The sequence below is a fragment of the Opisthocomus hoazin genome, chromosome 4, assembly GCF_030867145.1.
Source record: "Opisthocomus hoazin isolate bOpiHoa1 chromosome 4, bOpiHoa1.hap1, whole genome shotgun sequence".
NCBI lineage: Eukaryota > Metazoa > Chordata > Aves > Opisthocomiformes > Opisthocomidae > Opisthocomus > Opisthocomus hoazin.
The window spans coordinates 59,906,774-59,926,054 of record NC_134417.1 but is presented as its reverse complement, the minus strand read 5'-3'; the positions used below and the strand labels follow the sequence as shown (position 1 = coordinate 59,926,054).

Sequence of the window (19,281 nt, the reverse complement as noted above, 5' to 3'; positions counted from 1 at the left end):
CTCTAATTGAAAGATTTTTATTGATAGCATCTGAGCAGGGTTCTTTTTAGAACATATGACTAATGATAATTGCTCCCTAAATAAATGAATCTAAAAGGCACTCACCTGTTAACTTTTTTTGAAAAATAATAACCAACACCCATATTCTTTATACAGTACTGTAGAAGAAAACATTCGACAGAAGCAGGTGTGAACTGCCTACAGCCCTTGTACCTACGAAGCCACTCTTCTCTATTTACCTATTGAAAAACAACAGAATAGGAATAAGCAAATGATCAGAGGGAAGGAAGGACAGTGCACACCAAGAAGTCTTCCTGAATTTCTGCTCAGCAGAATCTAGACAAATTTGCCAGAATTAAAAAAAAAACAAAAAACAACAAAGACACACACAAACCCTGTTCAGCTACATCAACAAACTAATCAAAACCAATCACCTTTGACCATTAAACTGCCTGTCTCTCTTCCAGTCTCCAAAAAAACCACCAGAATCTGTTTTGGAAGGACTGAGCACCTGTTTCCCCAGGTGCAAATAACTGTTGAATTCCTGTTTTGTGAGAAGATGAGATTAATTTTGTCCCAGTTGAGGATGAAAGAATCCTAACATTTTTTTCTAGGCTACTCTGTACCCACTGACTTAGAGTTGAGGTTTTTGAGCACCAATTAAAATAATGTATTAAATATTTTATTTTAATACTCCACTGAAAACAATGTAAACCCAGGCCTCGCAGGCTAAACTCATCCATGCATAGTTCTGTTTTTAAAGCTGATCTCCTCCTAAAAGTCAGTGCAATCAGAAATAGCTCCTTATAGAAACTACGCTGTAGAATTCAAGTAATTTTTGTCGACCTCACTAGTTTAATCCTCCATTCTTTGCTTATTTACTCCATAGCCCTTCGCATGCTCTGACGATCTGTAGCTGAGAGCCATGGGGGTAGACCCAACATCAACTCGGGTAAAACAAACTGCATTCTGTCCTGCTCTGCAAGCACCACTGAAACACAAATATCAGCAGTACGGTTTCCCAAGAGATTTTCCCAAAAACGTGTCTTCATAATCTATTCTTCTTCCTCCATTTTGGAGAAAGCACTTGCCCGTAATACCTCCATGCAGTTCACGAGAATCAACGTTCCAGTTAACTCTCGCCAATGTTTGGTTACTGGGTTTTTCATTTTATCCAAGGCCGAGTGCAGGTCTTGTAACACATCCCTGTAACTGTCTCCATAATGGGCACCCCATGTGTAGAGGAAGTCATATGCAGGTTTCCACATCATCTGCAAATAAAGGAGAAAAAAAAACAAGTTTAGTTGCAGAAACTGAATTATTGAGCAAAAAAAATCTTAATCTTTCCGGTAGTAGAAAAATCGTAGAAAAGAAAACAGAAAATAAGTGTTTGATCCCTAGCCACACTGAAATGCTTTATCATAAAAGGCTTATTGATATAAAAACTGCAGTAACCTTATGTACTTCATTTCTATGAAACTCTCCAGTTCTTGGAGGGGAAAGATAAAATCTTAATTCAGATTATTATCACCAAGTAAAAATATATCCCTGTCAGAAAGTATAATTCAAAGAACAGGGGTGGAAGGAAAATAACTTTCCACCTTTGTAATTTTTGCAATGCATACACCCAACAGCATTTTCCCAGTTTGGAGTTTGACTGTGCTTTTGATGGTTAATGCCTCCCTTTGTCTCATTAATCAACATGCCACCATCCCCCTACTTAGCCTGGAAATTTTAAACATTTTTCTTATCTTTACAAAAATGTTTTCTGGTAACAGCAGCAGGAAGATGATCTATCCATAAAATCTCTGTTTGAAAAAAGAAAGGAAAACAATCCCAAACGCTCCAAAAGCAGGAGAGTCAAAAGCTTTTATAATTAAGTTTTTAATATCAGGACATGAAATTTAAAAAGTATAAAGGAAATTAAAAGACAGGCTACCAATGCTCCTTATTTCACACTAGAATATGTTTATTTTACGCCAAACAAATATGAAGCAGATCCTTTGCAGGTGCAATTTGTCATTGGTCTAGTGACATTATTTAAGCTATGACAGCATGATTCAGATGCCAAGCTGGACTTAGATCCTTCAAAGTGCTGGTGTGCAGAGTAAGTTTTCTCAGTTTACAAACAAAAGGATTGTTTTCACAGCTGCTTTCTTCCAAATTTAACTTGGGCTATCCACTTTCTAGTTTCCCACTCCTCACTGGCAATAAAGGTTTTGCAACCAGCAGTTGAATCAGCAGTTGCAGAGATGATACGCAAAGCCACAAAGAAATGCATCACTTTCCTAAAAGGTTCTGACATTTGCTGCTTTAACAGAAACACACTTACGCACAGTAATGAAACCATATGCACTGATGTGTGCACGTTTACATATCTATACACAGAAATGATCAGGTAGTCTTTTTTGCTTTTAGTGGAGAAACAGTTTTCATGGTTCTGAAGGATAATTAAGGAGGAAATGTTATTTCCTCAATATAATCCTATTGATTTACAAATAATACATGACATAAAGCTCTACTTCCATGATTTAAGCTTTGTTTACTTGATCCCTTGAGGAACCAAGCAGGAGAATTTCTTTGCTCATAGTACTGAGTTTTCTCCACATTTGGGCTAAGAACTCTCAATTTACTCCAAGACTGATTCTATCCTAGTTTCTGTAAACATCTCCCTCAACTTCTGCTGCCTTACTCCCCCATCCCCAAATGGAAAAACCCATCAAAGTCATATCCCCAGTAGCGTGTCTCGCAGTCTGATTAGTCTGGCTTCTGCCTTCAGTTTAAGCCATAAAGAAGTGCCTATATTTTCAGTGAAGTTTCTCATTTTAGGTCTATGGGAGGGAAGGATATCATCATCTACCCAAAATGAATGATGCTTACTTCTTGCTGTAAGCAAGTCTATCGTAAATCATAACCATAAGGTTACAAAAGGAGGAAAACAGAGTAATTTGGTGGTAGGTGGGAAGAAGGAGAGTAATGAATTCTTTCTTTTTATTAGACAGGTTATGTCGAAAAAGAAGTTTTTAATGTACTACTGTAAATACTATACATTACAACATATTTTAATGAACTAAAGCAGCTCACCACTGTTGTATTTGTGCTGAGACCGGAAAGTTTCCATATTTCTATTTTTAGCTCAGTAACCAAGGTAGTCAACAAGAGAAGCTGGGATTTTCTGATATTCTGCCACTGACTATGCCTTTTCTCTGTCTCCTGCTTCCTTTCCTTATACTCCTGTTAGAGCAGGATATTTGAGAAATAGGGATACAGCTTTCTGTCCTCACTAGAATGTGAAAAGACAGTGAGTGTGAAAAGATGCTATGCTTTGACTCATGCTGAAGGTCAGTCTGACACTGTGCAATCAGACAATTGGCTGAAATATGCCTAAAATACAAACCCTTCTTTCCTCTACTCTGTCACAACCACTTCTTGTAATGCAGCAGTAATCAACACACTCAGCACACTGAACTAACACTGCAAACCAGGCTTCTAAGGCAGATCTTTTTCCACATCCACATGCTCTGATGCAATGGGTGAACTGAATTGTGTTTGACAGTCTTGAATTATATCAAAGCAGATTTTCAGGCAAAATATTAAATCACTGCAGCATGCTGGGCATGCATGAGTTTTCCCTCTGCTCCCAGTGCCTCTGCTGTGTAATGGCAATGATGATACCTACATCCTCTGTAAAGTGATTTGGAATTTACTGATGAAAAGCACTTCAAAATCTAGTCACCAATTTTATGTACCTCAAGTCGCCTCTCACTAAGGATTTCTCACACTAAGAAAAACATTAAGTTTAAAAGCAAAAAAATTTTTCAACCAATAAATCCTCTTCATGGTGGAACAGTTTTTGATGTGTAAATGAATTTGTTAATATTTTCAGATAATCTTCAATACTTAGTCAAAACTTATTACTCCCCCATCTTTGTTTAGCTTCCTATTTTCACACCAACAACTACTATCAATAAGAAAGCTTTTCCATTAGAAAGCTACAGGCTAGGATAAGATGGTTTCAATGAGGGTTCTATTATACCTGCTACATAAACGTGAGGACCAGCAATGATTCTGAAACTAGTCAGACTAACGCTAACCTTGTAACAACACTGGGGGCACCTCCACACAGGTATGACCTACATGACCTACATTCATTTTGCATCCCTGATGAACAACATACACAAAACTTTATAAGCAGAATATTTCTTTCTGTATGTAGAGATTCAACACACCAGAGCACTGAGTTCAGAGGTGAGAAGAAAGGGCTGAAATTCAGTAGAAAGTACTGAAATTGAAGGTTAGATTCACAGGACAGTAAGGATGCTGAGTGTCCACGGGAAATATCAGTGCTAGAAACCTGATGTGCTTTGAACTCACACCTGTGTGGACAAGTACTGTTACAAAGCTCACATGAAACCAAGAAATTGCCCATGGGCCTGTCCTAAGCCTTGAGAAATGACATAAAGTTCAAGCAAAATTCTGATCTTTGATTGCTTATTGAATGTTCTCTTTAAAAATAGAACATACTCTATTATTGGGGTTTTTATGATCAATTTAACTGTACTATCTTCTGGCAGCAGACACTGTCACTGAAAGGCAGAGAATTTTGTAGGTAGTTTGTCATAAAAAATAATCTAAAAAACTCTTGAAAATAAAAGATAAGGTGTATGAGGCAGAAGATGGGCTTCATGAAAAAAGACACCCATTAAAACACAGTAAATATACTTTTGAATATATTTTTATATTTTTTTAAATGTATAAAAATAATTATGTACGGTGCTTGAAAAAGAGTTTTAAGATTGCACCAGTACAGGCTTGGGGTGGACCTGCTGGAGAGCAGCTCTGCGGAGAGGGACCTGGGTGTCCTGGTGGACGACAGGTTAACCATGAGCCAGCAGTGTGCCCTGGCTGCCAAGAAAGCCAATGGGATCCTGGGGTGCATCAAGAAGAGTGTGGCCAGCAGGACAAGGGAGGTTCTCCTTCCCCTCTACACTGCCCTGGTAAGGCCTCATCTGGAGTACTGTGTCCAGTTCTGGGCTCCCCAGTTCAAGAAGGATGAAGAGCTACTGGAGAGAGTCCAGCGGAGGGCTACAAGGATGGTGAGGGGACTGGAGCATCTCTCCTACGAGGAGAGGTTGAGGGAACTGGGCTTGTTCAGCCTGAAGAAGAGAAGGCTGCGAGGGGACCTTATAAATGCCTACAAATATCTGAAGGGTGGGTGTCAGGAGGATGGGGCCAAGCTCTTTTCAGTGGTGCCCAGTGACAGGACAAGGGGCAATGGGCACAAACTGAGGCACAGGAAGTTCCGTCTGAACATGAGGAGGAACTTCTTCCCTCTGAGGGTGACGGAGCACTGGAACAGGCTGCCCAGGGAGGCTGTGGAGTCTCCTTCTCTGGAGATATTCAAGACCCGCCTGGACAAGATCCTGTGCAGCCTACTGTAGGTGACCCTGCTTCAGCAGGGGGGTTGGACTAGATGACCCACAGAGGTCCCTTCCAACCCCTACTATTCTGTGATTCTGTGATTGATTCAGTTCTGCTGTCTGTTAGCACAGGAGAAAACATTTCCAAACACCATGGAGACCAGCGGAGTCACACACTGGTCTGGACTATAATTCCTTCTGTAGAAAGTTAGGATTTTGTCAGACAAACAGAGAAAGCTTAGCAAGTGAAACAAAAGTCTGAGAAGTTAGACAAGGCACTGCATAACAGGAAAAAATAAAACGTAATGGAAATTACAAGCATTCATATTCTGTTTTAGTATTTCAGAATAAGCTAGTGCAAAAACAGCCAATAACAGGGTGATTTTTTTCACTGAAAGAGGGTAGTAGACCTCTTGGTAGAGCTGAGAGTTTCATGGGTAAAAAAAAAAATTAAGGAGGAAGGTGCATCCAGGCACAAGTAATGTACCCAGAACAACTGAAAAAAAGGAAAAACTACAAAATAAAAAGAAAAGCAAGATCAGAGGAGGAGGCAGTGTTTGCAAACAGCAACAACAGAGAAAATTTGGCAGAAAAGTGTAGAACCTTGTAAGTAAATGTGTAGAATTTTGGTCAAATATTGATTGGGAAGGGAAGGTGGAGCCTTCAAAGGACATAAGAGGTGGTGGTTCATGATTAGAGCAGAAATATCCCGATAGCCATCACAAGGCAGATAAGACTGAGATGAAAGACTCACTGGATTCAGACTGTGGAAAGGAGGAGATGTCTGGCAGAGCACAGAAAGAATCACCTACAGGGATAGGAAAACGAAGAAAAAACATATCTTGAGTAGTTGTGAATTTCTGAATGGGAAATAGCTATTCCTTTGGTATTTAGAGGAGAGAGGGGAGGAATTCAGGCTGGATCATGTGCATTACCTGCAATAATCAAGGGTAGATAATACAGGTAGAGCGATAGTCAAGCTGGAATGCAAGCGCTCAAGGCAGTAAGGTCAGCTTGAGCATCATTCAGCAACGTTTATAAAAGAGGATGCTCGGGGTAAAACCCAGGCTGGGACGTAGAAGTCGTTGCACTTAACTCTGTGGGAAACAGTGGATCTACTGCATGCTTTGGTGTTAAAGTAAGACCAGAGAAATGCAAGAGGCAACTTGGCTACCCAGGCAAAGGTGTGCCAGGAGCACAGGCTGGCCATCAGCACAGACGCATGGATGAAGGCCCACTCTAAATCTTGTGACATATCTGACATTGCATGGATGCCATGGGTACCTCTGGGCACCTCAGATGGCACTAGAGATATTATTAGGTACCTAAGCTGCACCTTAGATGTGTACACACTAAAATGAGGGGACAACTTTACTTTTATTTAGAACTCAGACTTCTGCCTAAGCAGAGTGCTTTACAAAGGAGGATAAATATCATGGCAAACTATGAAATTAAAACATGGATTTGCCACGTTCGTACAATAGGACAGAGGTGGAACTGGCGTCAGAGCTTCCAACCTCTTGTCATGTTACTTAAGGTAAATGATGATAAATCTGACACACCACAGGAGAGAAAAGTGTTAGCGGTGGAGGTGAGCTTCCTTTCAGCAGAAGGAGCAAAAGCTGTACTGAGGGTGATGTGAAGTGGCTCCTGCAAGGACCAAGTGGTCGGTCTTCCTCTCTGTGCCTGAAATGACAGCAGTTAGGAAAGGGATGCGCAGAGGAATAAGATTAACAATTGGACGGGGCAATAAGAAGGGACTGAAAGAGGCCCTTGCGGTGGGAGTAAAGAGCTGAAGTTCAAGACAGAGACCAGGACCTCCAGAGCAAATTGATTTGGCACACACAATAACACTGAACAACTGGCCTCAAAGGAATATCTAGGTAATTGCAAACAAAAGTTGTCGAGAATTCCTCACATTGAAGGGCTTACAAATTAAATAAGGAGGCCGAACTGCAAAAAGAAAATAATGCACAGAGCAAGGAAGAAGAAAGTTCCCTGGCTGTGTTTGTGCAGGGGAGCAAGTGCACACACACCATTACGCCAGAGCCTTACCTCCAGAGCTACTACCCCATTTTTCCCATGGTGGGGTAGTTCATAAGCCTCGATTTGCTGCTTTGTGAGCCGGGCTAGCTTCTCTGCAAGCTCCCGCCAGTATTTGCCAAGCTTGACAGCTGAAGTCAAAATGACGGTGTCCTGGGTAAGACGTGCCACTAATCCCTGGCAATCTATTTTCAAAAGTGCCTGCAACAATCATTTTCATTAATGTTCCTTCACCAGTAATTACAAACAGAACATTATCATTTGTTTTTATAGCACTTTCCTGCATTACTAAGCAGACAAGAAGGCTTTTTGTCTATTTTGTGTTCTTGCAAATTTGTAATTTTTTTTCCTACAAAAAGGTGTTGCCAACAGTTTCATAGGAAAACTGCCCACAAGCTTAAGAAAAAATAAGCTGGCATTCAGCTGTTTCAGCATTCCAGTGTCACATAGATCCTGCCAAGCTTACAGATCCTAAAGGAAAAATACGCTTCTCCAACAAAAAACATTTGGGACATCAAATTGAGCTTCTTAAAAGTATGACATGAAACCTAATTTTTAAGTTAGAGCACTATTATATTAAGGTGTGGTCCTTCATCTACTGCTTTTCTGGAAAATCATTGATTACATTGGCCAGCGCCTTTTGATTTACTCCTCCCACAGAACTGGTAATTTGCTGAGCACTAAGCAGAAATGCAAGCATAAAACTCTTCCCTCCCCCATGCCAAATGAGCTTTTAATAGCAAACAAATTAAAATTGTTCCAGGAATGAAACCCTGAAATGCAGCTATGTTGCATTCTCCTTTCTTTATTTGTTTGGGTAAGAGCTTATGAGAAACTAGGTGCTGTTTTTAATTTTCCCCAAGTTAACAGCAAAATGTTCCACTGAAAATGTTGACTGTATCAGTGAAAGGTCAAGAACAAAATCTAGAAGTTTTCCTTGGATTTTAGATACTGGTTTTTAATAAAGTATCAAGCATTTCTGCAGAAATCAGCTATTTGTGTGATTTAATTGTAAAACATTTTTCCATAAAAATCCTAATTCCAAGCAGTAGAAATTTTGGTAGGCACAGTAGTGAGAAGTAGACTATAGCATACAGTACCAAATTCCCCTATACTTTGGCAAAGTGGAGGCAGTTGTTCAATTTGCCTTTGTTCTAATAATCAAGAATGCTATTAAGCATAAAAACAGATTAATTAAAAAAAATAACCAGTGAATTATACCCAAAAGTCACATGTATGATGTCTAGCTTTACAGAGACAGGCACCTGCATTGGCACTTCATAGCTCAAAAATCATATACATCTCAACAAAACGGGACATCTTATTAATCTAATTATGTCCCACCTTTTGCCTGTTCTGTAATGAACTCAGTTTCACTGTATTCAATTAAAACTTTAGATCATTTTCACCTTTAACTCTCCCCTTTATTTATGGAGACATGGCAGACTAAACTGCGCTTCATACTTGCTCAGTTTTATTCCACGCAGTTTAGTGCGGTCTTAAGAGTTGTAAGCGGCCACTGCTACCAAAATTTTTTGAATCCTGCTGAAAGTGTTGTCAGCACTTCAAAGCGGTAGACTAGTTATAAGAAGTAAATCCTGCTAAGGTTTGCAGTTCAGGACAGTCAAAAGGCTTTACATGAAAGGCTACAATGTCAGTTTTTAAACACACTTATTTACAATACTTTATTTTGATATGAGAAATTTAATTCTCTTCTGTCCTTAAGTAGGCTGGTAGACTTTTCAGTCAGAGCCAAGCACAGTATTGAGTAATCATTAATTCCAAATTAATTTGCACACAGATCCATAAGTAAATTAATGTGATTAACAATAGAATAAAACCGCTTTTGATTCACGTGTAACAGTACTGAATCGCATAGAAGTCGTCCAGTGGCTTAGAAATGAGACCCACTCAAATACTTGCAATATTGTCCTTAGGACACTACAACATTGACTATGAATTCATCACATGTGGATAGAAAATCTTGTCTTCAACATGTCAGTCAGGATTTCCTTGCTTTAAAAATGGGAAGCAAACTTAGACATGCCTCTTAGGCTACACAAGATATATGAATAATGGTGTTTCTGTACTATAAGCTTACTAAATACTTCACAATAGGAATGGGAATTGCTCAGGGAAGCAATTTGCCATGATGATTTCCATGAAAAAAAGACAAAACTATTTCAATCATGGCAGTTTAAAACCAAAAAAAGTCAACTCAGTCAACCTACTACATGAGCAAGGCTCCTGGAACATTCACAGAACCTTGCTTAGAATTAATTCATCAAGGTATTATTCTTCACGAGAGTCTGGATGTATTTTCCATCTATAGGTCTCTACAACTTTTAGTAATATATTTATATATGTAAAGACTTAAAGGGTGCAGGACCATGTTTTCTTGTTCACACATTACTATTGAATAGTTCCTTAGCAATGCATTCCCAATAACCAAGTTAGTTCACGCAATACTTACAACAACGAGCTCATAAAGAAATAGTCTTTTTTTTTTGTTAGCATGGCAGTCTTCCTTCATCCTCTTCACAACATGCGCCACTCTTTCCGATTCTTTATCAGCATGTGCCTCATTAAAGTCATCCAAAGACATATGTGAATATCCTAGCACCTCTGCCAAAGCTCTCCAGTCATAAAGGCTCTCTGATACTGTAGACAGAACTACCGCGTAGATGTAAGTCAGTTTTTTGAATGGCAATGCAATTTGTTCAACAAGATTCCTAGTTGTTAGCTCACTATCAGCAGTGTCCATAGCTTGTTCTTTGGAAATCACTTTTATGTTTTTGCAATGTACAAGACCAATCTTTTTTCTGAGAACTCCTACGTACCACTCTTTTATTTTAGTTTGTCCAATGGCTTTTACTTTATCTTCACCAAGAAGTGCTATTGTGTCCCCTTTAAAATATTCTAGCAAATAGTCAATCTTATTCTGACGTAACACAGTTTTCAAAGCCACTCCATAAGTATTAACATTCAAAATTTTATCTTGAAACTTTGGATATTTAACTGTTGGTATCAAAAGCAAAGGTGCAGACTTGATTTCTTTGCGGTTTTGTAAGCGCTTTGGCTTATTGATAATTCCACTTAATTTTGGGGCTGGATCAGGAGTCGTAACATGGAACTGAGTTACTTGGCTACTTTTTAAGACTTTAATCTGAACAAGGAAAACAAAGAAATGCATCTCCCTACATCCAAGCATGGAAAACAGGAATTGTTGGCGGACCATTTCACCGGCTTTCAGCTCCTCCTCTTTAATATTTTTGCTTTGGTCTTCCACCTTCACTTCAAAATCTGGATCACAGGATACCAAAGAAATGTTTAAATCTTGTGGCTTTTCAAGCAGAAATGTATGTTTTCCCCACAGCTGAAACACAACAGGAGGCATATTTTTCCCCCCCTTTTTTATATCACAAATTGTGAGTTTTCCTGGAATGTAGTTATGACCAAAAACTGTAAAAACTGCTGTAAAAGATGGGTGAATATATTTGGGACCATAAATTCCAACTGAGACTGTTCTATGAACATAGTCCCAGACATTAGTTGCTGGAGGCTGGATTTTGTTTGCTTGTACGACAACCACTGCATACATCACGTGACTTAAATCCATTAGCTTCACTTGTATGGTATCTTGATAAGTGTAGCAATTTTCTAGCTTCTTAAAAGGCCCTTCTTTATTGAGACTATAAAAACACACAATATCACTCATAACTTGGCTAAGTGGATCATTCTTCACTTTAGCTGCTACTTTTACCTCTAGGAAAATGGCTTCCCTTGTGTTGAGGTTGCTCAGTGTAAGTTCTATCAGGGGACTTACGGTGCTAGACAGCTCATTGTTAAATGATGACGGAGGGTTAAGGATAGCCTTTAAACCCACTTCTTGGAATTCCCCAGGTAATACATGACCCACAGGGACATGAATGTTGATATCCGAGTCAGGTAGCTGCACTGAACCCCCTTCATGATTCAGTTTACAAACTACATGAATGTCTGTAGCTTGCGTTTGTGCCCATCCAGGGCTATGGCTCATGGCTTCTAAATCTAGGCAAGATCGGGTGAGTTGTCGGTGAGTCAACCAAGCCATCTTGTAGGCTTCACGGTTATTTTGAAGCCATATCATGTCTGAAGCTATAGTTTTTTGAGGTGTTGTCTTGCGAAGATTAAATCTTCGGTTATCAACAATGTCCAGGAAGTCAGAGACACTCTTGGATCGTCCAGATCTTCTTGCTGAAGTCTTTTTTAGAAGACAATCGATATCTAGCTCATCACCTGAGGAAGCCAAAGAATCCCTGTTGCTAGAAATTTGAGAGAATATATGGGGTTTTTCTTTGAAGACTGAAAGGTACCTATTATTTTCATTTCTATTTGAAGCAGCTATGTCATGTACAAAAGGGTTGGAGGCTGACAGTTCACTCCAGAAAGGGTTAGTCTTGGAAACATCATGGACATGTTTGAATGCATCACACCAGTCAATATCCAAATCCAATTTGCTTTCATTGACATCTGTTTAAAAGAAACAAACAGAAGCATTTCATAAAGCACAGAGACTTGAGAAATTTCATTCTTTTCCAACGGATAGTCTGTTCTTAAGCTAACAGGTAACAAAATTTATCCTCCTAAACTACATATAGATGAAGTTCTTAAGGAACACATTTACATATTTCTCCTTCAGGTTTTTAAAGAGTATAAATATTGATTTCTAAGTAGCATTAAGAATGTTTGTTAATAGAAAGAGTGCTGACAAATTAGTGCTGAAGGATGTAAAGCATCTTCTGCAAGGTGCTGATCATTATCAATTCCTAAAACTACTAACTGGCATGCAGTATGCTAAGGTCCCATAAGGTTTAAACCTTTACATTCCAATAATCTTTGGCCTCTTACAAAATGCCATAGATTTTTTTTCCTTTGAGTCTACCTCTCTGCAAAGTTTAGCTACTACTTTGTCATCTTTCAAACACTTCAGAAAATACAGATGAATGAATTATACAGGATTCCTTTTCATGCTAGTGCACATGCATTTCACTGATAATAGCACTCTTGCAATTTGTCTCAGTATGAGTGGAATTTGTTATACTAGCTTTCCCATTAGAAAAATTTGTTGGTACAATTTATGAGTTCTTGCACAGTTTGAATATTTCAAGAAAAGTGGGTTTTGCAGCTACTAAGTTTTCTGAGATTGCACTTAAATAGACAAATAGAGGTGTAAACGTGATTTTAAATATGCTTTCTGATAAGAATACTCATTATTACCAGTAATGTCTATTTGCTCTGAAGACAAGATGCCCTTATATCTTATACTAAGAACTGTTCACAGAAGCTGGTCTGTAGGTTGGTTAAGACTCACGCTTCCTGCAACAAATAGACTGCCTGAAACTTTTTGTGTTAAGGGTTTCTATTGCTTCAGTTTGCCATTGTTTTTGTATATACAGAGATTGCACCATCCCTTCTTTGTACATCCTTGTAAAGGAATTTAATTTTAGAGGGAAAATTCAGCATTTTTTTCTTTCAGCAACCTATATCCTTCATTATTACACTTTTCATAGTACCTTCCATCTCCAAGGCTACTAATTATTGCTCAATTGCAAGAATGACAGTGCACTCAGCTACAAAAAGAAAAAAAAAATGAAATGTTAGTACTTTTCTTTTTGTTTAATTTGTCGTAAATTGTGACAAAAAGCCAAAACTGTGAAGTTTTTCTACTGTTCAAAAAAAATCCCAATTTGGATGAACCGGAGTGGAATTTACCTGCTTCCCAGCTCCCCATCTGGAGGGCTTTAGCGTTGTCTTGACAAAAGCCTTCCCAGTGAGCTGCTGGGGAGAGTGAGCCCAGGGGCAGCTTCCTGCCCCTCCAGCACCCAGCCTTGCCAGGGCCTCTGGATGGGGCTGAGCTGCTCAAGCACCAGCTGAAAAGGCATTTTGTTTCTGCCTGCAGGCCAAAAACTTTCCTTGTGCTGTGATGCTATTACAGTCAGATCATTATTTTCTATTAAAAAATAAATTAATTAGTCCCAAAAGAAATGTTAGGGTTTTTTTCTGTTTGTTTGTTTCCCCATCCTAAAGGGCATGTTTCTACAGGAAAAGTCTGAGCAGAAAACTCTTGCAAAGCCTGAGTCATTAAGCTGGATGCTTTCTCATGCCAAGGTAACAGCACAGCTTACTGGAGTGCAGGAGGTTAGTGAGGAAATAATTCCTGCTCTGCAACCCACGCAGCAAATACCAGGCCCACCATTACTCATATCTGCTACTGGACAAAAAGCTAAGAGAATGCCTGCCATGTGGATGGGAATGTTTTCTTAACTTTTAGGTTAAAATAGCAATGAGATTAAAGCAACTTTGGTTTTAAATCAGGTTAACAGTTAAAGTCCAACCCCAGGTTTTCTACTAGCTAAAACTCAAGTTTTTAAACTGGGCTAACACCAGAATTAGCTTGCCTTCCTGGTTCCTAACACCCTAAATTACTGTAGTTTGGCTAATAACTCTCTCCTCTTGTTGTTGTCTCAACCTCCAATAAACATACCCTAAACAGCACTTATTCATGTAAGTTTAATGGTTCCAGCTCTTCCTCTCAACCTGCCTGACCCACATTTGCTCTGGGGACAGAGCACTTCTATGCCAGCAAGTTTCTCCTAGGGGACCTTGTGACAACCCTTTGTGTTCCAACTCCAGGGACATCTACGATGGCCTGAGTAGTGCAAAAACAAGCAATAAAAGAAAACAAAAAAAAAAACAAACAAAAACTGAAACAGACCTGGTGTACAGGGGTTTACAGACTAGCTATAGCTCTTGACACTACTGAGAGTTTGAGAGAAATACAGACTTTAGGTGGAGAGCCTTAGTACAAAAAATAGCAGAAGAGACATACTGTAGCTGGCTGAAGGTGTCCGATCATCCACATCAATCAAAGTCCCCTCCGACCTGCTCCGTGGAATCTCTCCGCTGGTTAGGGACGCTGTTCCACTACTGGAAGTGTTTTCCTCCTAGGAAACAGGTAAACATATAAAACATCAGCAAGTATGCAATTTGAAAGAGGGGAAACTGTTGAAGAATAATTGAGCTTTGCTCCTGTGATGAAGAAAAAACAAAACGTGAATTACAGTTTATGAGAAAATTTATGAAGTCTGCCCAAGAGCATCACAATCCTGAGTGAGTCTTACTATCTAATTTGCAGCAAAAACACCAGATGCTACAGGTGCAGTACAATACGGAACCCCAGTCCATAGTGAAATCCAATAACTCACATAATTAAGCATCTTGCAACTGGAACTGAGCCAACTGTACAATAACTTCCATTCAGAAGGCCTTGAATAGAAAACTTTTGTAAAAAAACAAACATCCTAATTCCTGTTTTCAGATAAGTTTGACCAGAAACATTAAAGGGGAAGAGCTAGATCTGTTCCTTCCTTTGCCAATTAACAGAAAATATTTCCAGCCTTTACCGCGTTATTATTCTTCCTATGCTCTTCCCCGAGTGAACATCAGATCAGATTTTCCTTTTAATCTGTACAGGAATGACTTCAAGTAACCTTCCTAAGGCCCATGCCAGCACAGCAACAGCCCAAGAGAGGACATTTGGGTCTCTCCTCTTCGTTGTTCTGGCTACAAGAAGTTCTGTTTGGTTTTGATGCAGTTTGCACATGGACTGGGCCACACAAGAGCTGTAAGATGCTGTGGTTGAAAGAGACACAGTTACCAGCAGGCCTAGCACAAGGGCAGGGCAGGAGGACCATTGCCCTGAGGCAGGCAACAGGAGCATGAACTGCTCAAGGTACCATTGCCTGATGTTATTTTCAGCTGCCCAGAAAGAGGAGTTGCAGGTCTTCAAAGAAGTGTTGGGTATCCCACATGCTGAAGTTACTGTGTCCCAGAAACAGAAGCTGGAGGAAATAAAATATTCTAGATCTTTTTGTGCAGGAAAGCTCATTAAATTAGTGCTATAGACCAAGAGATCATTTAGTGACTTTCCCAGAATCCTCTTACTGATCCTATATGTTGTGGGGTATAAATGCTGACGGGCAATAGATATATTAAGACATAGTTAAAAAGAAAAGAAACAAACAAAAAAACAAGGTGGAGGGGGAGGGGAAGAGAAAAGGTAAAAAATGCAGAAGGTTTTTTGGGTCCATCCAAGGATACGATAGTCAGCTTTGTTCAGGAGTCTGAAATATTGCAACCTGCTACTTGTGCAGCAGCAATTACAGCCTAAGCAGATCTCATTTTATCATGTTCAAAAAGGAATAAAAAGATGCATTGGGCCTGGTTTTACTGTGGCTGTAAGGAAAAGGAATTTTCAGTTACAGTTCTAGTTGGTGAATTATGGGAAAAAGGAAACATAGCATATACCAAAGCATTACTGAATAGAAACTGGAAGTCATCTGTCTGTTTCCACTGCACAGTGCAATGGTTTAAGACATCTTTTTTTTCCACTGCAAATGTAAATTGGTACTTTTTGTTCTTCCCACAAGACCTACCTTCAGCTAATGGCAATCTGTTCAGCTGCTGACTTGCACTCGGGCAGGACGCAGGGCTGAGGTCAGGCTAAGCCTGACTGTCACCCAGCCATGGTGCTATCACAGGGCTGTACGGACTTTCACGTTCCTCTGTTACCAGAAATCTCAGCTGCTGGCCTTAGAAGTCCTGATTTCAGAAGGTAGCAAAAGCTAGCCTCCAAGACCATTACTTTGTGGCTTCTGCTATTAATGCACCACCAGAATCAAACTGGAAACTAAAATACGTCCGATCTGACATCCCACATACCACATATATTTTTATAACAATTTCACTGTTCCTCCCATCTCTAATAAGAGACAGCATCTTCGACAATGTGTACTGCTTCCCTCAAAGGAAATAACTTTTGCGTTCTTGCTGCATCTCAAAATGCTGAAACACTGAACACACTGTATAAACATGCAAAATTTTTATCTTGGGCTTCTACTTTAGGGGTTGGGGAGGTTTAACCACCAGTGTAAGGTATCCATAGTCTGAAATTCCAATAAATGTACAAAAAGGAAGTCTGTTCTTTACAATACCAGTGTATTTGTTGTCAGCACTAATCTCTGATGATTTATTGGTCAATTGACATATTAATCTAAAAATGGTTCTTTAAATAGTTAAAAAACCCACAATTATTTCAGTAGCTGCATGAAGTGTGAGGCTGCAGGTAAGGATGAAGAAAGAGCACAGGAGTGCAAGTAGATGCACAGGGACCAAAACAGGAAACCCTGGGGGGAGAGGGACAGAGAAAGAAAAAAAAAAAACAAATCTCTTTACACAGTGGGAGTATATTGACAGAGACATAACAACAAGATTACATATAGAAGTTTTATAAACGCTAAGAATTTCTGCAAATAGAATAAGCCACTTCCTAAAAGTTCCCTCTGGGAACTCCCTAAAAACCTTCACCACTAGCCTGGCACAAAGATAGAAAAGGCAGATACTGAAAAGGAAAACCACTTTCAAAAACAAGTCGTGCTCCCCCCCTTCCCCGAGAGCGTGATGAGGGAGCCCTCTGTCATTTAGGCATGCCTTCAGGCCAGCCAAGAGGAGGATGAGAGAAGGGGGAAGATATAAACACTCCTGGGCAAAAGCTGACCACATTTGGTCAGCACGCCAAGGAATGTGGGAAACGCTGGGGACAAGCTGTACACATGCTGTCAGGTGCCAGGCAGTATGACTCTTGAACAGAGCTACATGGTCTGACACCAAGTTTGGGTCCCGTCTTTCCTGTGTTCCAGCCCTAGTGCTGGGAACACATAATCCCCAGTGCCTTTGTATGAGGCTAGGAAAATAAGAAAACCCAATGCTCCCCCTTTTCCATGGGTACATTCTGTGATAAAATAGCACCCCAAAAGAAACTTTTGATAGGGTAACACTGTTAATTAGGAACTTACGTGGACAAATCCAGAAGAACAATCATCCACAAGAGAAGAGAGATCAATGTATGTGCGATATAAAGCCATGCTGATCAGTGGCGAAGGGAAAAGCTATGAAACCCTTTTGCTGCAAAAAGAGGGAATTATGCACAGGAAGAATCAGAAGCTAAGCTTTTCATTTGCTGTAGCTACTGAGTAAGAAAGATGTAAACTGACAAGTGCTTAATGGTGCAAAGAATTATTTGATTGATGGTATGTCAGCTCACAGTGTGAAGTGAGCAGGGAACGAGGAAGTGAAGAGGTTGGAAACAGATCATCTGTGGAGGTGACCAGTGAGTGAACCCGAGTGATTGCTGAGAGATGGGGCATTTTTCTGTATGAGGACAAGAAACAGTTTGCCAGGTGCACTCTGCTGTAAAAGCCTGGAGTGCGTTGCTTGACCCATAAGAGCAGGAGACGCAGGGCCCAAAGTGCTGCTGGCAGGCACGTTGCAGCACTGTTACAGAGGAAGAAAAATGCATCTGAGGAAGAAGAAAGTCTCAGGTAGAAAGTTCAGTTTCACAGAAATCAGGAGACAGATTTGTTAGAAATGGCATTCTTGCTGCATGTGATGCCTCTAGAAATCTCTTCCAGGTCTTTTAAAATTCAAGTGAACATTTTTTTTTTTCCCCTTTCCAGTCTCTCTACCAAAGAAAACATGTCCTGCTGTGCTTAAAATAGTGGTAAGAGAAAATTTTAAAAAGCCCAAAAGCAAACACTTCCCAACAGCCTTTGCCCTTAAAAGTGAGGGAGGCCACATTCTTTCGTGTTGTTGAACTATCAACTTCCCAGAGCAAGACAGTAGCAATTTGCCTTTCATTAAACCTCAACCCTGTTTGGCCTTCTTCAAAAGCAGGTTGTGTTAAGAGCAGAGCTCTCCTGTGGCAGTGTCTCCCCACGGAATCCTACATGCACCTTGCACAGATAGTGCTACTCAGCCATACCATTACTCACAGTGATTCATGGCCTTTGTATCCAAAGGATGAAGCTTATGCATTTGCAGAGACAGGACAAGAAACACAAACAGGTGATGGAGATGTGCCTCTTTCCTCAGGCTCACTTTTAGCTGTCACGGGGAAAAATGACTTGCTAGTAATAGAGGTTGGGTTGTTAGACTTACTTTACAGGTTTATTTCTGAAAAGGGAGCAAGATATATTCATCAGAATGTTAAATACAATGATCCTTATCTGACGGAATACAGAGTATAGTGAATTATTTAAATTCTGTTAAATGGAGAGAAGCAATTCTAAAGAGAAATGAACACAAAGAAGTTACATGGTTTTAGAAGGCACAACACATTATCATCAAGTCTGAAACACTACCTGCTCTCAGCAGATTAACATGTTTCTAGCTAAACATTAGTTACAGTATTAGGTCATATTTTATCAGTCCTTTAGCACTTGTGGCCTGGAACAGCTTTATGCAGCTCAGAGTTTGGTGTCAGGCAGCTGGGCACAAGTTTACCAATCTTTGATTACAGACCTGAACTGTGGTACAGTAGCTAGTGATAGTGAAGGATTGCAAATGAAACCTTCAGCTGAAGTGATAAAGTCTTTGACTTATTCTTTTAGCCTGTTGCATGTGAGGCAGTCAAGGAAACACAGCTGTATCTCATTGTGAAGAGGCAGAAATGGCTTTTAATGTTCAACCTCGAGAGATTTCAATCATCTGTTGCCTACTTTACTAATACTTGTCAGCAATCTTAATGCTTTAGTATGACCGTGTTACTTCTTGCTTTTCCTGTAATGACAGAAAAGCATTTTCAATTGATATATCTACTAGTTTATTCTGTTGTTAATTAAATACTTGCCAAGTTTGGTACCTACTTTTTCAAAGTTCTGAAAATTTATCACCCTGTGGGAACTGTAGAGCCATTCATACTCCTTCCTGAACCCAGGGC

At 39.8% G+C, this 19,281-nt stretch overlaps 1 protein-coding gene across 1 annotated transcript in view; it reads right to left on the bottom strand.

Annotated features, from left to right (window-relative positions):
* Positions 1–965: 965 nt before the first annotated feature.
* MACC1 (MET transcriptional regulator MACC1) overlaps positions 966–19,281 on the bottom strand; it is a 32,979-nt gene continuing 14,663 nt past the window's right edge. The window contains exons 2-5 of the mRNA XM_075417460.1: positions 14,335–14,449; positions 9,937–11,975; positions 7,476–7,664; positions 966–1,271 (exon numbers count right to left, since the gene is read on the bottom strand). Coding sequence (XP_075273575.1) covers positions 1,056–1,271; positions 7,476–7,664; positions 9,937–11,975; positions 14,335–14,449 — 2,559 coding nt within the window. The 3' untranslated portion in view covers positions 966–1,055. The remainder of the gene's footprint in view (positions 1,272–7,475; positions 7,665–9,936; positions 11,976–14,334; positions 14,450–19,281) is intronic.